We start from the raw sequence: 16729 nt of genomic DNA on the forward strand, positions 1-16729 counted from the left end.
CACAGCGTTGGGGGAGGTGGTACAGTGCGTGCTGCCACCTGGATCATAGTGGGTTCAGAGGAGATAAACGTGGCTCCAACTGACGCGTCTGACAGCGAACAGTTGGATAGTAACGCTTACATAAAGCAAACCTAGCTTTACTATCACTCTGAGATGAACCTACACTGACTTAATCGGCAAGATCTGATCAGGGTTGGTCCTGATCAAGTAAATGATTTCTTGTCCAAAGACGTTTTGGCACGCAGACAAACTTCTGAAAGGAGGGGTTGCCCGCGCTACCGCCCCAGTGCAGAGATACTGTCACAGAAACTTTGATTGAAGAGCAGGGGATGTACAAAAAAAACCCCAGAGGAAATAGGAATCCTTTTTCTGGGTTACTATATGACTGTTACATTAGATTACGAAGTAGACTGTGCTGTTTTGAGTAACATGTGATGCTCTTATGAGGTATCTCCTCCTTTGGAACAAATGCGCTTCCTCTTGCTTCCATACATGGGAAACAACAGCGACTGGAAACGTCAAACGCATGCCCTCTGCATGAACAGCGCATGACCGGAAGCCGACCGGATTAAATGCATGGACAAAGTCAGAACAGCCAATGAGAACCACGACCCGGGTCTAAAACACACTGCAAAATACACTCCTCGCTTTCTTTTCTTTGACCTTCCGATCTTATATCATGACCTAAAGATTTTTCGTCCCCTATATAACCGTAGCACAAATATATATTATATTCGCCACTGCCAATGTGTGACTTTTTGTTTCTTGTGCCTGAGTGCAACAAAGAAACTCTTCTAAAATAATTTGCAATGGTAAATATTCATTCATTCATTCATTATCTATACCCCTTATCCGGCACACAGGGTCACGGAAGTGCTGGGGCATATCTGAGCTGTTATTTGTGCAAAGGCAGGGTTCATCCATGTTTTTGGAACGTGGGAGGAAACCCTGCAGCCGCGGGGACAACATGCAAATTCCACACAGAAAGGTCTCCCTTTGGAATTGAACCACAGACCTTGCAGTGAGGCAATAACCACTGCAATAATAAATATTTGACTTAAAATAATGACTTATAGATTTGATTACTTGCCAACTTTTTCACAACTTCTAAAGTCCAATAAAATCACTATTATTATTAACAATAATAAAAAACTCAGATAACCAGATATCCTTTTGAGTCTTATCTTGAGGAAGAAAAGTCAAAAATCATGAAACACTCATCAAAAGTGAATCATTTCTGGAAGTGTTTACCTTCCAAGTGAGATTACACTTAACCTTATGGGATGTCCGAGACACGGTCTTCAGCAACATCAGCAGGAAAATCAAAAGTGAAAATATTCATTCATTCTCTATACAGCTTATCCTGCAGTCAGGGTCGCGACGGCGGGGGGGGCTGCAGCCTGTCATTGGGCGAGAGGCGGTTGTTCACCCTGGACCAGTCAGCAGTCCATCATAGGGCCACATGTAGAGACATACAACTATTCAACCTCTCATTCACACGTTGTACTGAGACAAAAAAAAACAAATATTCACATTAACGCGTCGTATAGACATTCAGCCATTCACACGTCATATGAACATACAACCATTCATAACTCATAGACGTCTATTCACTCGCTTGTTCTCAAATCATATAGAGACAAAGATTTTAATCTCTCATTCACATTTCACAATAACATGCAACATTCACTCTCTCATTCATACGTCATATCGACATGCATTCCCGTAGACATATAGCTATTAAACCTCTCATTCACATGTTAGAATAATAGAAACAACTTTTCACTCAGTCATTCACGGCTCATACAGAGACATGCAAATATTCACTCTCTCATTCGCACGTCATTCAGAGACATGCAAATATTCACTCTCTCATTCGCACATCATTCAGAGACATGCAAATATTCACTCTCTCATTCACATATCTGGGCGATTTATGGTGTCCGATTAACCTGCAACATGTTTTTGGACACAAACACTGGGGGAACATGCAAAGCCCACAAAGAAAGGCCTCGAACCGGGGACCTTCTTCTGGCTGTCAGGCGGAAGCAGTAAACCACTGCTAAATAAAATCAAACCACAGACAACGTTCATTATCCATAGGTTGTTCTTGTGTTTTGGCTTCTAACCTAGTTAAGTTCAAATCGTGTCCACGCCAGAGGAGCCCAGGAGGAGTCTCCTCGGACCTTTCCTCCTCCTCCTCCGTGGAGGAGATGTTTGATCTCACACCGGGACACCGGCATCAACGTCGCTTTGTCGCAACCATGCATCACACGGGCACCACAACAGATGCATTGTGGGCGGAGACGCGCTTTTTGTTTTGACTTCATTGTGACGCAAGTCTTATTGAAGGGTGGAGGGGGAATTATATCATGGCACTGTCTCCATTCGGACAGTTGAGGACTATGACAACACAATTTACTGTGTGTGTGCGTGTGTGTTTTTTTAGTGTGAAAGTGTGTGTGGAGGAGGAGGTGGGTGGGGGGGGGGGAGGGAGAAGACTCTGATTCAGTTCTGTTAAGTCCACCTATGCGGGGATCAGCCATCATCCCGTCCCGTCACTTTGCGAAAGTTTACGCGTCCGGCACAAGTTTAAGAGGCGCCTCTGCGCGAATGAATGCCCGCGGTGTGGCGTTCACGGACCGCCGGGGAATGCAGATGCCTACCGCACGTAAAAAAAAAAAAAAAAAAAAAAAAAAATTAAAAAAAGAGAAGAGGAGGAGGAGGAGGTGGTGGTGGTGGAGGGAAGGGAGAGATAGAAAGAGAGAAGCGCTGTGGATAAAAAAACCTATGCGTCATGTTTAAGTCGGGCGCAATCGAACCGCGGGGGGAGCGGCGCATATTTACCCGGGTTTGACGCTACTCCATCGGGCTGCGGCTGTCAGCGGGCGCCGGGGTGGCAGGCGGTCTCTCCGGATCACCTATAAAGTTTGGTTAAAAAAACGCAGGCCCCGGGTTTTTTTTTTTTTTTTTTTTTTGCTCTCGTCCGCTGGCTCACTCTCGTCCTATCGTGGCTACTCGTCCCCCATCTCTCCCTCCCTCTCTCTCTCTCTCTCTCTCTCCTTCCTCTCTCTCTCTCTCTCTCTCTCTCTCTCTCTCTCTCTCTCTCTCCAGTCCCCGTGCAGGAAGTGAACGCAGCTCACATGAACACTTCACGGACTGCGCGCAGCCTGACATCATGTCCCATTTGGCGAAGAGTATTTTTTTTTATTTAAAGACGCAGACATTTCTATGGGGATGGGGATTTGGGGGGGTGGGGGGGTTGTGTTGCGTTATCCCGGACAACAAACGTGTATGTGTGTGTGTGTGCGTGTGTGTGTGTGTCGGTGCGATCACACCGTGCGCCTTTACCGACACATGAACCCGGTGCACTCTGCGGGCTTAAAGCTATAGCCGCATGTGGACGCGCCGCAGCGCAGCGCAGCGCAGCGCCCACTCCGGCCGCCGTGCATTGTTCCACAATGTGACATAAGATCGAGTTTAGACGTTAGAAATCCGGGTGGCGGGGTTCTTTGTGCAGCACAAAAGAAAGTGTGCATGTGTTACCCGCCTCACGTGTACCTATATGATGACAACGCGATGCGCAACGATGCGCATGTGTGATGTGCGGCTTATATCGGAGGCGCCAACTGCTGGTGGTGTGACCTGAAGTCAACTTTTCTTTACTGCAGGCATGCAATGTAATACACACGCACGCACACGCTAAAACGCACACACACACACATTGCACTCACCGGGTCACAGCAACGCGGTCACTCCAGGTGCTTTGCACTCTCTTTATAACTCTGTTATAAAGCTCGGCTATACGAATAAAACGCGGGTCGTTGTTCAAGATTTATGACAATGTCTTGTTAAAAAAAAGAAAAAAAAAAATCTTTTTTAATACATTTCCAAATCCCCCCCCCCCTAAAAAAGGGGGCAACACAGCAGAAAACGGTCAAAACTTGAAACAGATGTGTGTGTGTGTTTGTGTGTGTGAACTCAGTTTTACCACCATGTGTTCCCCATAGCCGTTAAGCAAGTACAGCAGTCTATCTATCTATCTATCTATCTATCTATCTATCTATCGATCTATCTATCTATCGATCTATCGATCTATCGATCTATCGATCTATCTATCTATCTATCTATCTATCTATCTATCTATCTTTCTTTCTTTACCATGTCCTTATTGTGCCTCTCAGTAAAAACTAAATAAAAATACACCACACTGCAATGCATATATATTTATATTACTGGGGTTTTAAGGACCACAGGAATGCATAAACATGTAAACACACTCAGCATGACGCCCGCTCAGAGGACCTGACATGAGTAGCCTATATTTATGTGCACTTAAATATTCAGGAGTGTGCATATTTGGATGAATATGTAATTACTTTCTGTCTGTGTTTATGATTGGCTGCTGGGTGTATTGGATAAATCTGAACTGAGCAATAATTGCATGGACATGAGGAAATTTCATGATATTATTTACTTGTGGTTTAATAATGATATCTGGATTTAATATGAAATCCACCTTCATAATTATGTTCTTGAACAGCTCGCATAAATAAGCTTGTAATATCGCCAATTAAAATGACCGAATCCTTAAGTACGTGCCATTAAATGTTATTTAAGGGCCAAATTCTTAATTCAAAGAGCATTGTTCGTTTGGACAAACGTTTTTGAATTATAAAGAAGAATATTCATGAATTTCTCTTCACCAATCAGCTACCTGTGAACCAGCTGAAAGGCCGCGTACAGAAAGGTGTTGGTGTGTTAACAGCATTGAACAGTTGTGACTTCATCTTAAGTGTCATATCTCACAAGAAATATATATAAATAGTCTCTTTAGCTGCATTGTTGGGTGGCTTATAAATTTAGAATAAAGCAACATTGAATTTTTCCAAATTCCTCCCGATCCTCAATCCTGCTGGGCCCAACCGATTGTCTCCGGTCTCATCGAAAAGTCAATGTAGATATACCTAATCTATGATCAGAGGACTTCTGCAAAATACCATATATGGTGCTGATCTTTGTCGAAGTTACCAAAAGGAACATAGCCTAAACATATATCTCACATGTTGTTGTGGTGGCGGCCCTCAGGGTCAGGCCGAGGCGTGTGCAGGGCGATCTTGCAAACAGAAGAGCAGGGGAGCCGTCATTTACAGGAAGACTAACATGCAAGTGGAAAGAAACATTAACACCAATATTCCATACTATTCATGCATTTTATACTGATGGTTATTAATGCAGGAAAACCACTTTATATGCAATCAATTATTTACTTGCTTGTTAGTGTGCAGTTATAAATAGTGCCATATCTTCATATGACTCATCATTCAATCTCCCCACAGCACAATTATCAATGTTAACGTAATAAAAAGGTTGGCGGGGGGAACCAACAACAAAAAAAAACTTTCAGTATATTATAACTAGTTGTGTTGACAGACAAAAGGGAGAAGAAATGGAACCAGACCATGACTTTTTTATTGACAGTAACAACCCATTAACCCATAAGCATAAAAATCACCAAAGTGGGCGCCACAGTGGCGCGACGATTATCGGCTCACAGCAAGAAGGTCCTTGGTTGGATTCCAACAGAAGGCCTTTCTGTGTTGAGTCTCCATGTTCTCCCCGTGTTTGCATGGGTTTCCTCTGTTTTTTTTTCGTTTTCCTCCCACAGTTCAAAAACATACAGTAGATTTCAATTCCCCAAACATGTCAGTGAGACAGTTAGTGTGAAAGTGATTTATTTTTTTTTGTCCCTATATGTATCCCCATGACCCTGTGATTGACCAGCGACCGATCAGGGGTCATCCCCCTCCTATTTCTCAATGACAGCAGCTTCAAGACCCTGGATAGTATAGAGAATGAGTGAATGAATAACATCCAACATTTTTAGCCCTTTGGTTAACTGAGCAGTTCAGAGCAAAGAGTATATACTGTCATGTGCCGAATCCCGGGAATAAATCCCATCATCGCCCAATGTGGACTTTAGGCCATACCAGCCTCAGACACCCAGATCAGGCCACCGGTGTCGACGTCAACGCTGTATATATAGGGATGCCAAACAGACACGGACGTCTGTGCTTGTAAATAGCAGCAATGCGGTAAACCATGAAGGGCCACTTCAGTACGCCGACCTGTTGTGCCGTCATTGGACGAGTGAGCAAACTCCATTCTATGTGAAAATGAGGCTATATAAGGTGATTGGGACACAGCCATGTCCATTGTTATGCTTGGCAGAAACACTAGGGTCATGTTGTGGTTGGTGTTTGCGTGTCGGGGGAGGGGCAAGGCCGAACAGAGAAGTCTGTCATCGCAGCTCGGAAACCATGTGAAGAGCGACTGATGGAACACTTGACCCAAAGCCGTTCTCAATTTGAACTGTCACACACTCTTATGACACAGCTCCAGGCGTGCCATTACGGGTGTTAAACAGCACAGTAAACACATTCACACAGCCGCACATTTCATCAACAGTGTATTTATTAAATAATGTTACAAAATGTTGATGTTTGGCAAATGTACAATAAACTTTCCCCTTGTTTTCCTCTGGCGTTGGCCTTTCCACGAAACATGGTTTACAACTTAGAAGTAAATGAAGAAAATCGTCATCCATTTTTTCTTTTTTATAATATTTTGGGAAAAAAAAACAACAAAAAGCATAACAACACAATGAAGTTTTCTTGTTTTATGTCTTGCATCACACGCATATCCAGTCCTGACACTGATTTTGGACAATGGAGTCCAGGGGCCCTTCAGGATGTGTGACAACGGTTTACGTATGGACTGAAAATGGAATATAAATGTAAAAATTTGACATTTTCGGTCTTGAGAGTCCACCTACATGATGACTCAAGTCTGACTCGTCTTCAGACTGACTTCATACTTTAGAAACTGTCCTCTTTGATCTGCCCACACGCCTCTTATTGGATTCTCTCACACCTGAAACTAAACCAATTATATGAGTCGACATCAAACGGGGCTTTTTGGCCCAACAGGATATGTTAATAGTACTTGTTGCCCATAACACAACACAATGCATCGACATTACACACGCACGCGACACTTCCCGCGTCGCCCGTGCTGCAGCTACATGTCCACAAACACCATGAAGCACCAGCCGAGACCCCCCACCAGAAACATGGTGATCTGCATGCTGTAGATGATCAGGTCGTTGAAGACGCTAAAGTCCAGGCGCTGGTGCCCCAGCAGAAGCAGGATGACGGAGAGCTTGTATTGCAGGCGGAGGAGAACTCGCACGCTGACGTACTGCAGGAAGAACAGGGCAGAGAGCGCCACCCACAGCAGTGAAGTCAGCAAACTGCAGCCAAAGTAGAGCAGGAAACGTAGGAAGCTGTACAGGCAGCCGGAGCGCAAGTAAAGGTCAAAGTTGTTGTATTTGGTGCGCACTAGCTTGGTGGCATGTGTCGGCCCGCAGGCTGAGTGCATGCAGGTGGTGTGGGGGCCATGGAAGCTGCGCACCCGCCGAGGGATGGGGATTACAGGCATGGGTGGGCTACTGGAGCCCGGCGCTGCAAGCAGGGGTCCCCGGGCCGGTCCTTTGCGAGCGCTGCTTCTGGTTCTGGATCATGGGGGGCCGCATTGTCCGGTGGCCCAACCGAGATGATTTCTTGCGGGAGGGTGAGGCTCTTCCTCCTGGACGCAGAGGCAGGTTCCTGACAGAGACAGAGGGGTCAGTTTTAGCATCAGTACCATTCTGTATCGCTCCGACTGCGCATGTGCAAATTGTTGCATGAAAACACAAGGCCTTTGCATTCACTAATTCAAACTTATATACGTTTACATTTCTAGCTGCAGCTTGCATTATAATAACAAAACAAAACTAGCATGTTTAATGTTTTGCAAAAAAACAAAAAAAACAAAAAGACAACACCTTTAATCAATAACCTCAGAAAAGAAGGCATCGTGTAACGAGCTTACATGCAAACACATCGACGTCCGTTTCCTCACCACTGACAAAAGAAGCCGTTTGGCTAATCGGCGCCTTGTCACATTCTAACCAGCTGACTGTGATTTAAACACGCAACATTTTATCCGACTCCAACCCTCCCTCACCACCACCCAGACCCCCCTACACACACACACTAACGCAGATGTTGAGTTTATGTTTTCACGCCAGCGGGAAACGAGACGGGAGCCGGCGGTCACACGACCGCGTCGCAAAATTTATGAGTCGTCCCCTCGCGGTGACGTCAGCGGCGCCCTTAAAGGGGAAGTGACCCTCATGGGCGGCAGTGGAACTGCAAGTCATCACACAGCGACTGCAAAAAATAAAATAAAATAAAATAAAATAAAATAAAATAAAATATTTGTATCTGTTTTTATTGATAGAAATATATGATATTGAAGTTGAAAAACAAAATCTTTGAATGCATTTGGGAAAGCTGTTGTCACTCCACATCGAAATAAATGAGATAAAACAAAATCGAATTAAATATTTTTTCCACATTTAATGGATGAACCTATATGATATTGAAATTAATAAAATCTCGGAATGAATAGGGGAAAGCTGTTGTCACTCCCAATGTAAATAAATAAAATAAAACAAAATCAAATCAAATAGTTTTTCTACATTTAATAGATGAACCTATACGACATTAAGCAAAAATCTTGGAATGAATAAGTTTCATTCCACATGGCAATAAATAATATCAAAGAAAAATAAATAAAATATTTCTTTTTCTGCATTTAATAGATGAATGTATATTAAACTGTAAAAAAAAACTTGGAATGCAATGGGGAAAGCTATGTCACGCCACAAAGCTAATAAAATATTATTCTGCATTTAATAGATAAACCTATACAATATTGTAGTTGGAAAATAATCTTGGACAGCATAGGGAAGGTTGTCTCATTCCACAAGGCAATAAATAAAGTAGAAACATCTGCATTTAATAGATAAACGTATACAATATTGAAGTTGGGAAAATCATGGACAGAATGGGGAAAGCTCTATCACTCCATACGGCAATAAATGGTTTTGTGGATTACACACACACACACACACACACACACACACACACACACGCACACACACACACACACACACACACACACACACACACACACATATGAATATATATATAAAACAACCCTTATTTGGATTCGAATATCCAGTTTGCCTTGTGACATTCTGTTTTCTCCTGCCATCCCAGCGCTTTTTCCTCTTTGCAATGTTGATATGGGAACATTCAATTTGTAACTAACCCCTTTGTTATGGCTTTGTTAAAATCCCCTTGACATTGAATCTGTTTTCTTTTTCAAAAAAACTCCTCCTCTGATAAGATGGCCATTTAATTATTTGACCAGCGACTAAAAATAGAGCTCCCATAGACATGCAAGAAACAAACATTCACTTTCTGTGCTTACATCCAGAGCTGCCTTGGAAAAGAACATTTTCTGTATATGCCAGGTCATTTTCTGGTCCTGTGGCCTAAACTAACAGGTAGCGGTAGTTTAGGAGCCAAACCGACAGCCTCTCACTCTATGTGCAGCAACCTTCACAGGGCATTATGATACGAGCTGGATGAATAAGCCCAGTGAGAGCAGCTACCAATAAGTCAGTCATTCAGACAAAGTAGGAAATCAGCTCAGGACAGACTCATTAAAATAGCAGTATTTATTAGAATAGCTGTTTCCTTTGTCCGCAAGAGAGCCTTCTTTGTCGCTGACTGTCCTCCAGGTACTTTCTTCTCTGAGCGCATAATGGGATTTTGTGGCTTTGCCCAGTATTTCACAAATACCACCCTCAACACTTTGTGGTTTGCTGTGTGTTGTTTTCTTTTCTTTCTGTCTTTCTTTTTTCCCTTTGGCAATTTTTTCCATGACGATTCTATACCTGAAAGAAAAGGATGCGTCAGGCTGTGTCGATTTTCACTCCAGAAACAGGGCGAGACTTTACGCTGCCATTCCGAGAGGCAATTGTTGATGTTACATGTGCTGCCAACATAAATATACAATATATGCCAGAGACAAAGGACACAAGAAATGGTCATTTTTATAGCTTGATAAAACAATGCAAGGATATCAGAAGAAATATATATATAACAAAAATGGGCATGTGTGAAATATGCGGTAGGAAACAAGAGAAAAACTTTCAATACACAACATTCATAAATGGGTGTGTAATAACCATGTTGTATGAATTGCAGGGGCTTTGGCATGGCTCAAAAAATGGCAATGTGGCAACATAAGAACAAAATATGCGGGGAGAAGTCCATTATCCAGCCAACCATGTAGCATTTCATGTGGTTTATTGAACCATTAAGAAAGTGAACAAAGATAATGGTGTCTAATCTATGGTTTTGAACTCCATGAACCCGTTCCTGTGCTTGTTCTCTTTCTCTCTCTCTTTGCCTCGATTCCCCCGGATCCTCGGTATCTTCTGTGCAAAAAACTTTTCAACAATGGTATTGCAGCAAAACAAATTAATCCATATCTATTTAAAAAAAAAGAAAAAAAAAAAACAGAGGGTAAAAAAAGAAAACAGTAATTGAATATCCCGAGAAAAATAAATAGTTCCAGCATCGCAGCTACGTGGTGGAGAAGAGTTATGTGAAATCGGAAAGTCGCCTGTCACAGTGTCTGGTAGACAGTATTGCCGTACATTCTTGTTTCTTTTTGGATTTATTTTTTCTGTGGCACTTCTGAGGTCACGACAGCATTCGGCTGTTCGGAGACTGTCTGCAGGGTGTCGAATCGGAATCGGAACGGCTGCTTTTAATCATCTGTAGCCAACACACAACTGCGGAGGTCTTCTTTCGAATAAGAAAGGAGTCTTTATTCAGCATAAACAGACAAAAGATGCATCTAGTTTGTTTGTCAAAGATACTTCGGAGACTAAATAGTGGTGGTAGGAAAACCCTAAACAAAACCCAAATATCTCTTGCACATATTTTATAATTTTCCATGTCTGCAGGTATTAGTTTGCTGGCAAGAAAAATAACATTATTGCAAGAAACATGTACTGTAACCACATTGCCCATCACTCTTTCAAATGCATTGATTTTATTACAGTTACTATTCAGTCCAAGACTTACATCAATATTTGTGTGAATGTCTGCACAAAGAGATTTTCACAAGCCCTTATTTACTTAATTATCCATTTATTGGACATATTATTGGGTACTATTAATTTGTATCAACAGCATCTAATACAGTTTTAACAGATACATTGATTGTGTGACCTTTTGAGAATTTATGACATAATTACCGATCCACCAGCCAGCCTTTTGATTTATGCGTAATCTTTTATTGACTTTAGGTATTCCAGTTGAACATTCTGAGGTTGGACATTGCCTGACTTCATAATTCTCATGATAAAACTCCCCTGATGACCCTGAAGCCGTCAAAGTTTGAACACCAGTGTGCCGCTGACATTTATTCTCAACTGAGAATATGTTTTCTATCTTTGTGTTTGGGGTCTTTGGATCCTACCGAGACCGAAACCCGCTCCCCGAGTCGCTGCGCTTCTCGTCCCAGCTGAGCGAATTTCATTTGGCAAGAAGCTTTCCTGCCAGTCTTCTCTCTATATCTCTGTTGATGGATGAACCCATAATGGATCGCACTATTTTCTAGGCAGATGATTCATCATGATCTGGTTGACGAAAAAAAAAAAAAAAAAGCCTGGAAAGTCATCCCTACTGGCTGCGTAGTGAGGAACCGGGCTCATTTTTCATGGATAAAGTACATCAAAAAAAGAAACAAGAGGCAGATGGCATGATATTTAGTGGAATACAACGTAGCCAAGCATGTGGCAACAGGTAGAAGAGATTCGTTGCAGTTGAAATGCTGATTTCCAGACCCTTTAATAGTCTCTCATCCTTGAGCTCAGATTTTAGGAGGCGTCCTGTTGTCCGCTGAGTTTCAACTCGGTCTTGATTCCCACGAGTTGACCTATTTACAAGGCTCGCTGGTCAAACATAACAAATCAGTGCAATATTTGATTTGATGCCAAGTTCCAATTTAGGGTTTTACAATGGGGATATCCAAAAAGCCTATCACGGAAACAGACGTGAGACTTTCAAATGATAAATAATCACATATAATAGAGGAGACTTTACTTTTGATTTTGATAGATTATTATACATTTGTATGTATAAACATAGAAGAAAAAAAAAATTAATAGTATTTTAGTTGTTAGATAGAGGCAGAGGAGACTTCTCTTACTGCAGAGCCAAAGGAGAAAGTACATTTCTCACCATTAGAGGGAGCTGTTTGCCAACGTTTTCATGCAACTATAGGCGTTTTCTGCAGCTGGTAAAGAACGACAAAGTCAAGGGCATGGCCCCGGTTTTATCTTACTCCCTTCAAATATGTGTCTGTCTGAATAAAACTCATTTCCAACGTTACCACCGTCCGTCTACGACAAACGGACGGACGGGACGCCATTATGTGCCGCAAAGACCACCAATTAGCGCTGAGTTTAAATGGCGCTTCTGCATCTTCGTTAATAACCACGTCCGAGTGGGAAGCTCCAGTGTCTTGTATCATTGCCAAGAAAAACGACGGCGATAAAGCAGACGCCGGTGATTTAGCCACCCGAGTGCCCTTGTAAAGAATGTATACTGGCTCTAATCGTGAATTATGGCAATATTATTGACTCATATTTTTCTCTTCCAAAACATGAGGACCTTAAGGGGATTGCTTCATCATTCTCAAGATGCAGGGGCGGTCGGGAAAAAGAAAGATTTGGAGTTTTTGAAAGTTAAGGAGTTGGAGGTTTTCAGTTGTCGCTGGCCCATATTTGCCGGGTACATAAAGCCGTGACAAACAAGTACAAACCGCAGATACCTCCCTCGACCCCTAATATACTTTGCCAATTCATTGATACAATTCGTGCAGAGTGGGTGTGGAGAAAAGCAAGATTAAAGGGGTAATGTGTCAAAATCCCGTTTTACTCTTCCATATACGCTTGAAAAAAAAATCAATTAATTCATTAACTAAGTAGAGGTCACCGCTAGTAGTTGAACTAAAACAAATTAAATCAATTATTCAGGCTAATAAGATGAGGAAGACTTTAATTAGTGAAAGTTTAATCAAAGCTTGTAGCTCGCCGCTTTATGAAGCAGCTCATTGGATTTCTCACAGGATGATCCATGAGGAACATCAGACAAAACTATAGCTTCATATTTGTCCACACGTTTTTTTTTTTTTATATACCTTGAGAATTATGAGAAGACGCTTCCTTTTTTTTTTTTTTTTTTTTTTTCAGTGACAAGCAACCCATTTATTAATGAAAGATAAACACGAAAAAAGGGGTAAATTAACGAAATTCAGCACTGAAGGAGGAAGATGAAAGAGGTCGGGGTTCCAACACTGATCCATTTCCAGGGTAGTTAGGTGTGTGTGCTGGATGCCAAGCCAGGGAGAACAAATTAAGTACCCAATTAAACTAATTAGAATACAGCGCCATGCAGGCTCCGGGGTCAGATAGTGCCTCCCAAGTTTCTTTTGCAACATAAATTTGAATTATTAAGGAAGTAACTTCAGGCTTATTCCTGCACTTTTATTCCTCATCAGTTTTTATTTCTTTTTCACTCTTCTAATGCATGTAAGTTTGTCAGGAAAGCTCATCCCCGCGTGTTCTCATGACCCCATCTGGCCGTCTCCCGTCATCGCAGACGAGTCTCGTCCGTCAGGGTTTTTCACTCGCGACTTGGAACGATACCGGTTCAAAGTCTGCCGCCTTTTCTTGCTCTGCCACTCAAACCGACACCAATCGGTTTTCTGAATTTGCATTCGCTGACTTGGACCGCATGCGTATTTACAACATATGGACAAGTTTTAATGCAAAATTCGAAGCATCGATGGAAAACTAAAACACACGCTTGTAGAATTCTTGTGCGACTGTTTTTCCTATAGGGTCTGGTACAGCCACATGCTGCAGGATTGGGCCTGGCTAGTGTTAATCCGTGGCATAAGGGGTCTAGGCTGGATTATGTGGAAGCAGATGTATGGCCGGATGAGTAGGTTGTGAATCTTGGCCCAAGAAATGGATGAAGGGGGTCACTGGATCGGGGTTGGAGTCAGGAGACCGGAAGGCCAGCAAGAGCTCCTTACATCAATCTACATGTATAATGTAATGTTAACACCTTCACCAGGTAATGTATTGGTTTGGACAATTAAGCCAAGGATTCCCCAACTAGAGATCTGGAGACAGTTTTTTTTTGGGTCATTGCTTGACTTTTAGGAATCCATTTTTTTCTTCTTTACTGATTGAAATATTAAGACAATTTCGAAATATTTGAAATTTTGTTCTGAAAACAAAACAGGAATTTCCAAAATGACGTCAATCGATGTTGTCTCGTTTCCCGTTTTCACCGCTCTTGTGGAGTGACTTTACAACCTTTCCATGTTGTTTTTGTCACAGGAAATTCTTTGACCATACATTTTAAAAAAGAATTAACCTGTATATGAATAGTTACATTTTAAAAATCTGCAAAAGAATTATATTAATTCTGAAAGACAGAACCAAACACTAAAAAGTGGGATCAGTGAGGCCTTAAACCTCTAAGGCTAACCCCTGTAAAAGAAGTCTCTGATGGGAAACTTAGGAAAAAAAACATTTTCAAGTGTCGCCAGTCACAAACAAGAAGTCAGACATTGTTTGAAAGTGTTAGGACTCCCCAGTTGTCGGGCTGCCAGCACACAGCCGCTTACAAAATCAGCGTACCTCCTCTCCCCCCTTGTTATGTCTCTCATCTTGGATCTCGGGCAAAATACAAGGTTCGGGTTTGTGTTTTGCATATTTTATATGGATCTATTTCTATCTGGTGGTGATACATAAGGCCATTAATATGCGGGGATGATTTAGAGGGAAGGAGAGATGGGGGGGGGGATTAGGCCTGCTTCAGTCTTCGCTGGGGGGAGTTTGAGGAGGGAGGAGGTTTACATCAACAAACGCTGATTTACGTCGGCGAACAGATGGTGGAGAAATTGCTCTGTTTGGAAAGATGTGCAATTTATTTCATTTCATACAGTGAAGAGAGAGAGAGAGAGAGAGAGAGAGAGAGAGTGAGGGAATTGATCGTTGCAGAGGAGAAGTGCGAGGATGCAGCGAAGCAAGTCAGCAGGACCTGCCGTTTATCCAGCGAGTGAACTCGACTTGATCTCACCCAGTAAAACAACCAGTGGGTCTCCTCTCTCCGTTTCATCCACCTTAAATCAAAGAAATTTAATGTTTCTGTCCAACTTTGGATCCAATAATTGCCAACTCCCAGGAAGCTCTACGACGCTTGTAGTTGCAAGCGCTTTGCACTCGATTGCATTCACTTATTCACACTCCAATGGCAACAGAGTTGCTGCGCGAGATGCTAACAGGAGGCACAGTGTTTTACCAAAAGCCGCTTCGGCATGTAAAAAGGAGGAGCAAGGAATCGATCCCCCGCATTTGACAATTAAAGCTATTATGTTCATTCATTTATTTACATTAGCTTCACAAGTTCCTTCGATTGGAAGGTTGGTGGTTTGATCCCGAGATCCTCCTGTCAGCATGTTGGAGTATCTTTGGGCAAGACACACTCCGGTTTCTGGCCTGGTTGGCACGTTGCATGGCAGCTCTGCCGCCATCGGTGCAGGACTGTATGTGTGAATGGGTGAATGGGATGCAGTGTAAAAAAGTGTGATGTGATTAAAATGCTACTCTCATGGAGACCGTTTACCATTTTATCATCACCGAACACCAAAGTGCTGGCGGTGTATAGAGAATATTAATGAGACAGTTATTTCAATTGAATTATTTAATATATGACATACATAGTTAATCTAAAGTGATGCGTATCGAAATCTTAACTTTAAAGCGTGCATTAAACATGTCAGGTAACATTAGCAATGTTAATTGCAATTAGCAAAACAAGCCTCAGGTACTCAGCCTGTGGAAAAGACCCAAAATCACCTCATTTCCTGGTCCCACCTGTGCTGTGATTAGAAACAACCCCTCCCTCCCCTCAGTTTATGTTCTTTTCAGCTGTAACAATACTAGCTGCAGAGAAATCCTTCTGCCCTGAATTTCCCTATCTCAGGTGAACCTGCAGCTTAACACCTTAAACAAGGAGATTTGACATTTTATCGACTGATAAACTCACTTTAATACCTCCGACCAGTGCTAATGTGGCACCGTAAATGTGCAGTTTTGCAAGGGAAGCGTGTTCATTTATAACGTCAACAATTGCTGTTTCATCATCATAATTTGGCAGCGTTAATTAAAGCTAGAGATCTTTGGCAGAGTCTTTTGTCAGCTGTATTGTGGACATTTGTATGATGGCCTGCTGCTCATTTTGGCTCGCTATGGGTTTATGTTTTAATTGTCACTTCCGAGAAGCGTGAGGCGATCGGAACACAACAGCATTTAATTTTTTCTGTTTTGGTTGCAAATGGTCAAACAGTAGTCAGCTTGGCTTGACTTGTGTCCAGATGTGGGTCACTGAACTGGTCACTGAGGTGGCCCCTTCAGGAGGCTGCACACACCCCGACTCAGAACTATGACATGTCTGGGCCAAAACACTCATTGCGATCTATTTTTGCTCCCTAACTACCCCGATGGGAAATATAGGGCTCTTTAGCAGCTGAATACTCCACAATGTTCCCCAGCTGCTCGCTATCTCTGTCTGTTTGCAATTTGGTGCCGAGCAGGTGGCGTACAGTGAGTTTTTAAGAGCTCTTCCTCGGAAAAACAGCTGCGGCCTGCGACACAGTGAGAGCTTTGAAATTGAATCAT

At 42.4% G+C, this 16729-nt stretch overlaps 2 protein-coding genes and 1 long non-coding RNA gene across 4 annotated transcripts in view; 1 reads left to right on the forward strand and 2 right to left on the reverse strand.

Annotated features, from left to right (window-relative positions):
- Positions 1 to 3077, reverse strand: part of nacc2 (NACC family member 2) — a 39999-nt gene extending 36922 nt beyond the window's left edge. The window contains exon 1 of the mRNA XM_086152117.1: positions 2848 to 3077. The gene's annotated coding sequence lies outside the window, so the exon portion shown is untranslated. The remainder of the gene's footprint in view (positions 1 to 2847) is intronic.
- The window catches only part of LOC147231036 (uncharacterized), a 68209-nt gene that overhangs the window by 37652 nt on the left and 13828 nt on the right, over positions 1 to 16729 (forward strand). The window lies entirely within an intron of this gene.
- tmem250 (transmembrane protein 250) lies at positions 6457 to 8162 on the reverse strand. 2 transcript variants are annotated; one of them, XM_086153056.1, is made up of 2 exons: positions 7933 to 8162; positions 6457 to 7667 (listed from the first exon to the last, which is right to left on the reverse strand). In XM_086153056.1, exon 2 carries the CDS (start codon positions 7498 to 7500, stop codon positions 7081 to 7083), a length of 420 nt encoding a protein of 139 aa, XP_086009182.1. In that variant the 5' UTR covers positions 7501 to 7667; positions 7933 to 8162; the 3' UTR covers positions 6457 to 7080. The 2 variants fall into 2 exon arrangements, with proteins under 2 accessions (XP_086009182.1, XP_086009184.1); XM_086153058.1 differs by having other exon boundaries at positions 6606 to 7667; positions 7963 to 8099.

This window comes from Fistularia commersonii, chromosome 9, assembly GCF_037954325.1.
Source record: "Fistularia commersonii isolate RoL2024-O1a breed Wild chromosome 9, RoL_Fcom_v1.0, whole genome shotgun sequence".
Lineage (NCBI taxonomy): Eukaryota > Metazoa > Chordata > Actinopteri > Syngnathiformes > Fistulariidae > Fistularia > Fistularia commersonii.

Excerpts from the sequence above, each read along its gene's own strand:
- tmem250 (XM_086153056.1), bottom strand. The coding sequence starts at position 7,500 with ATGCCTGTAATCCCCATCCCTCGGCGGGTGCGCAGCTTCCATGGCCCC.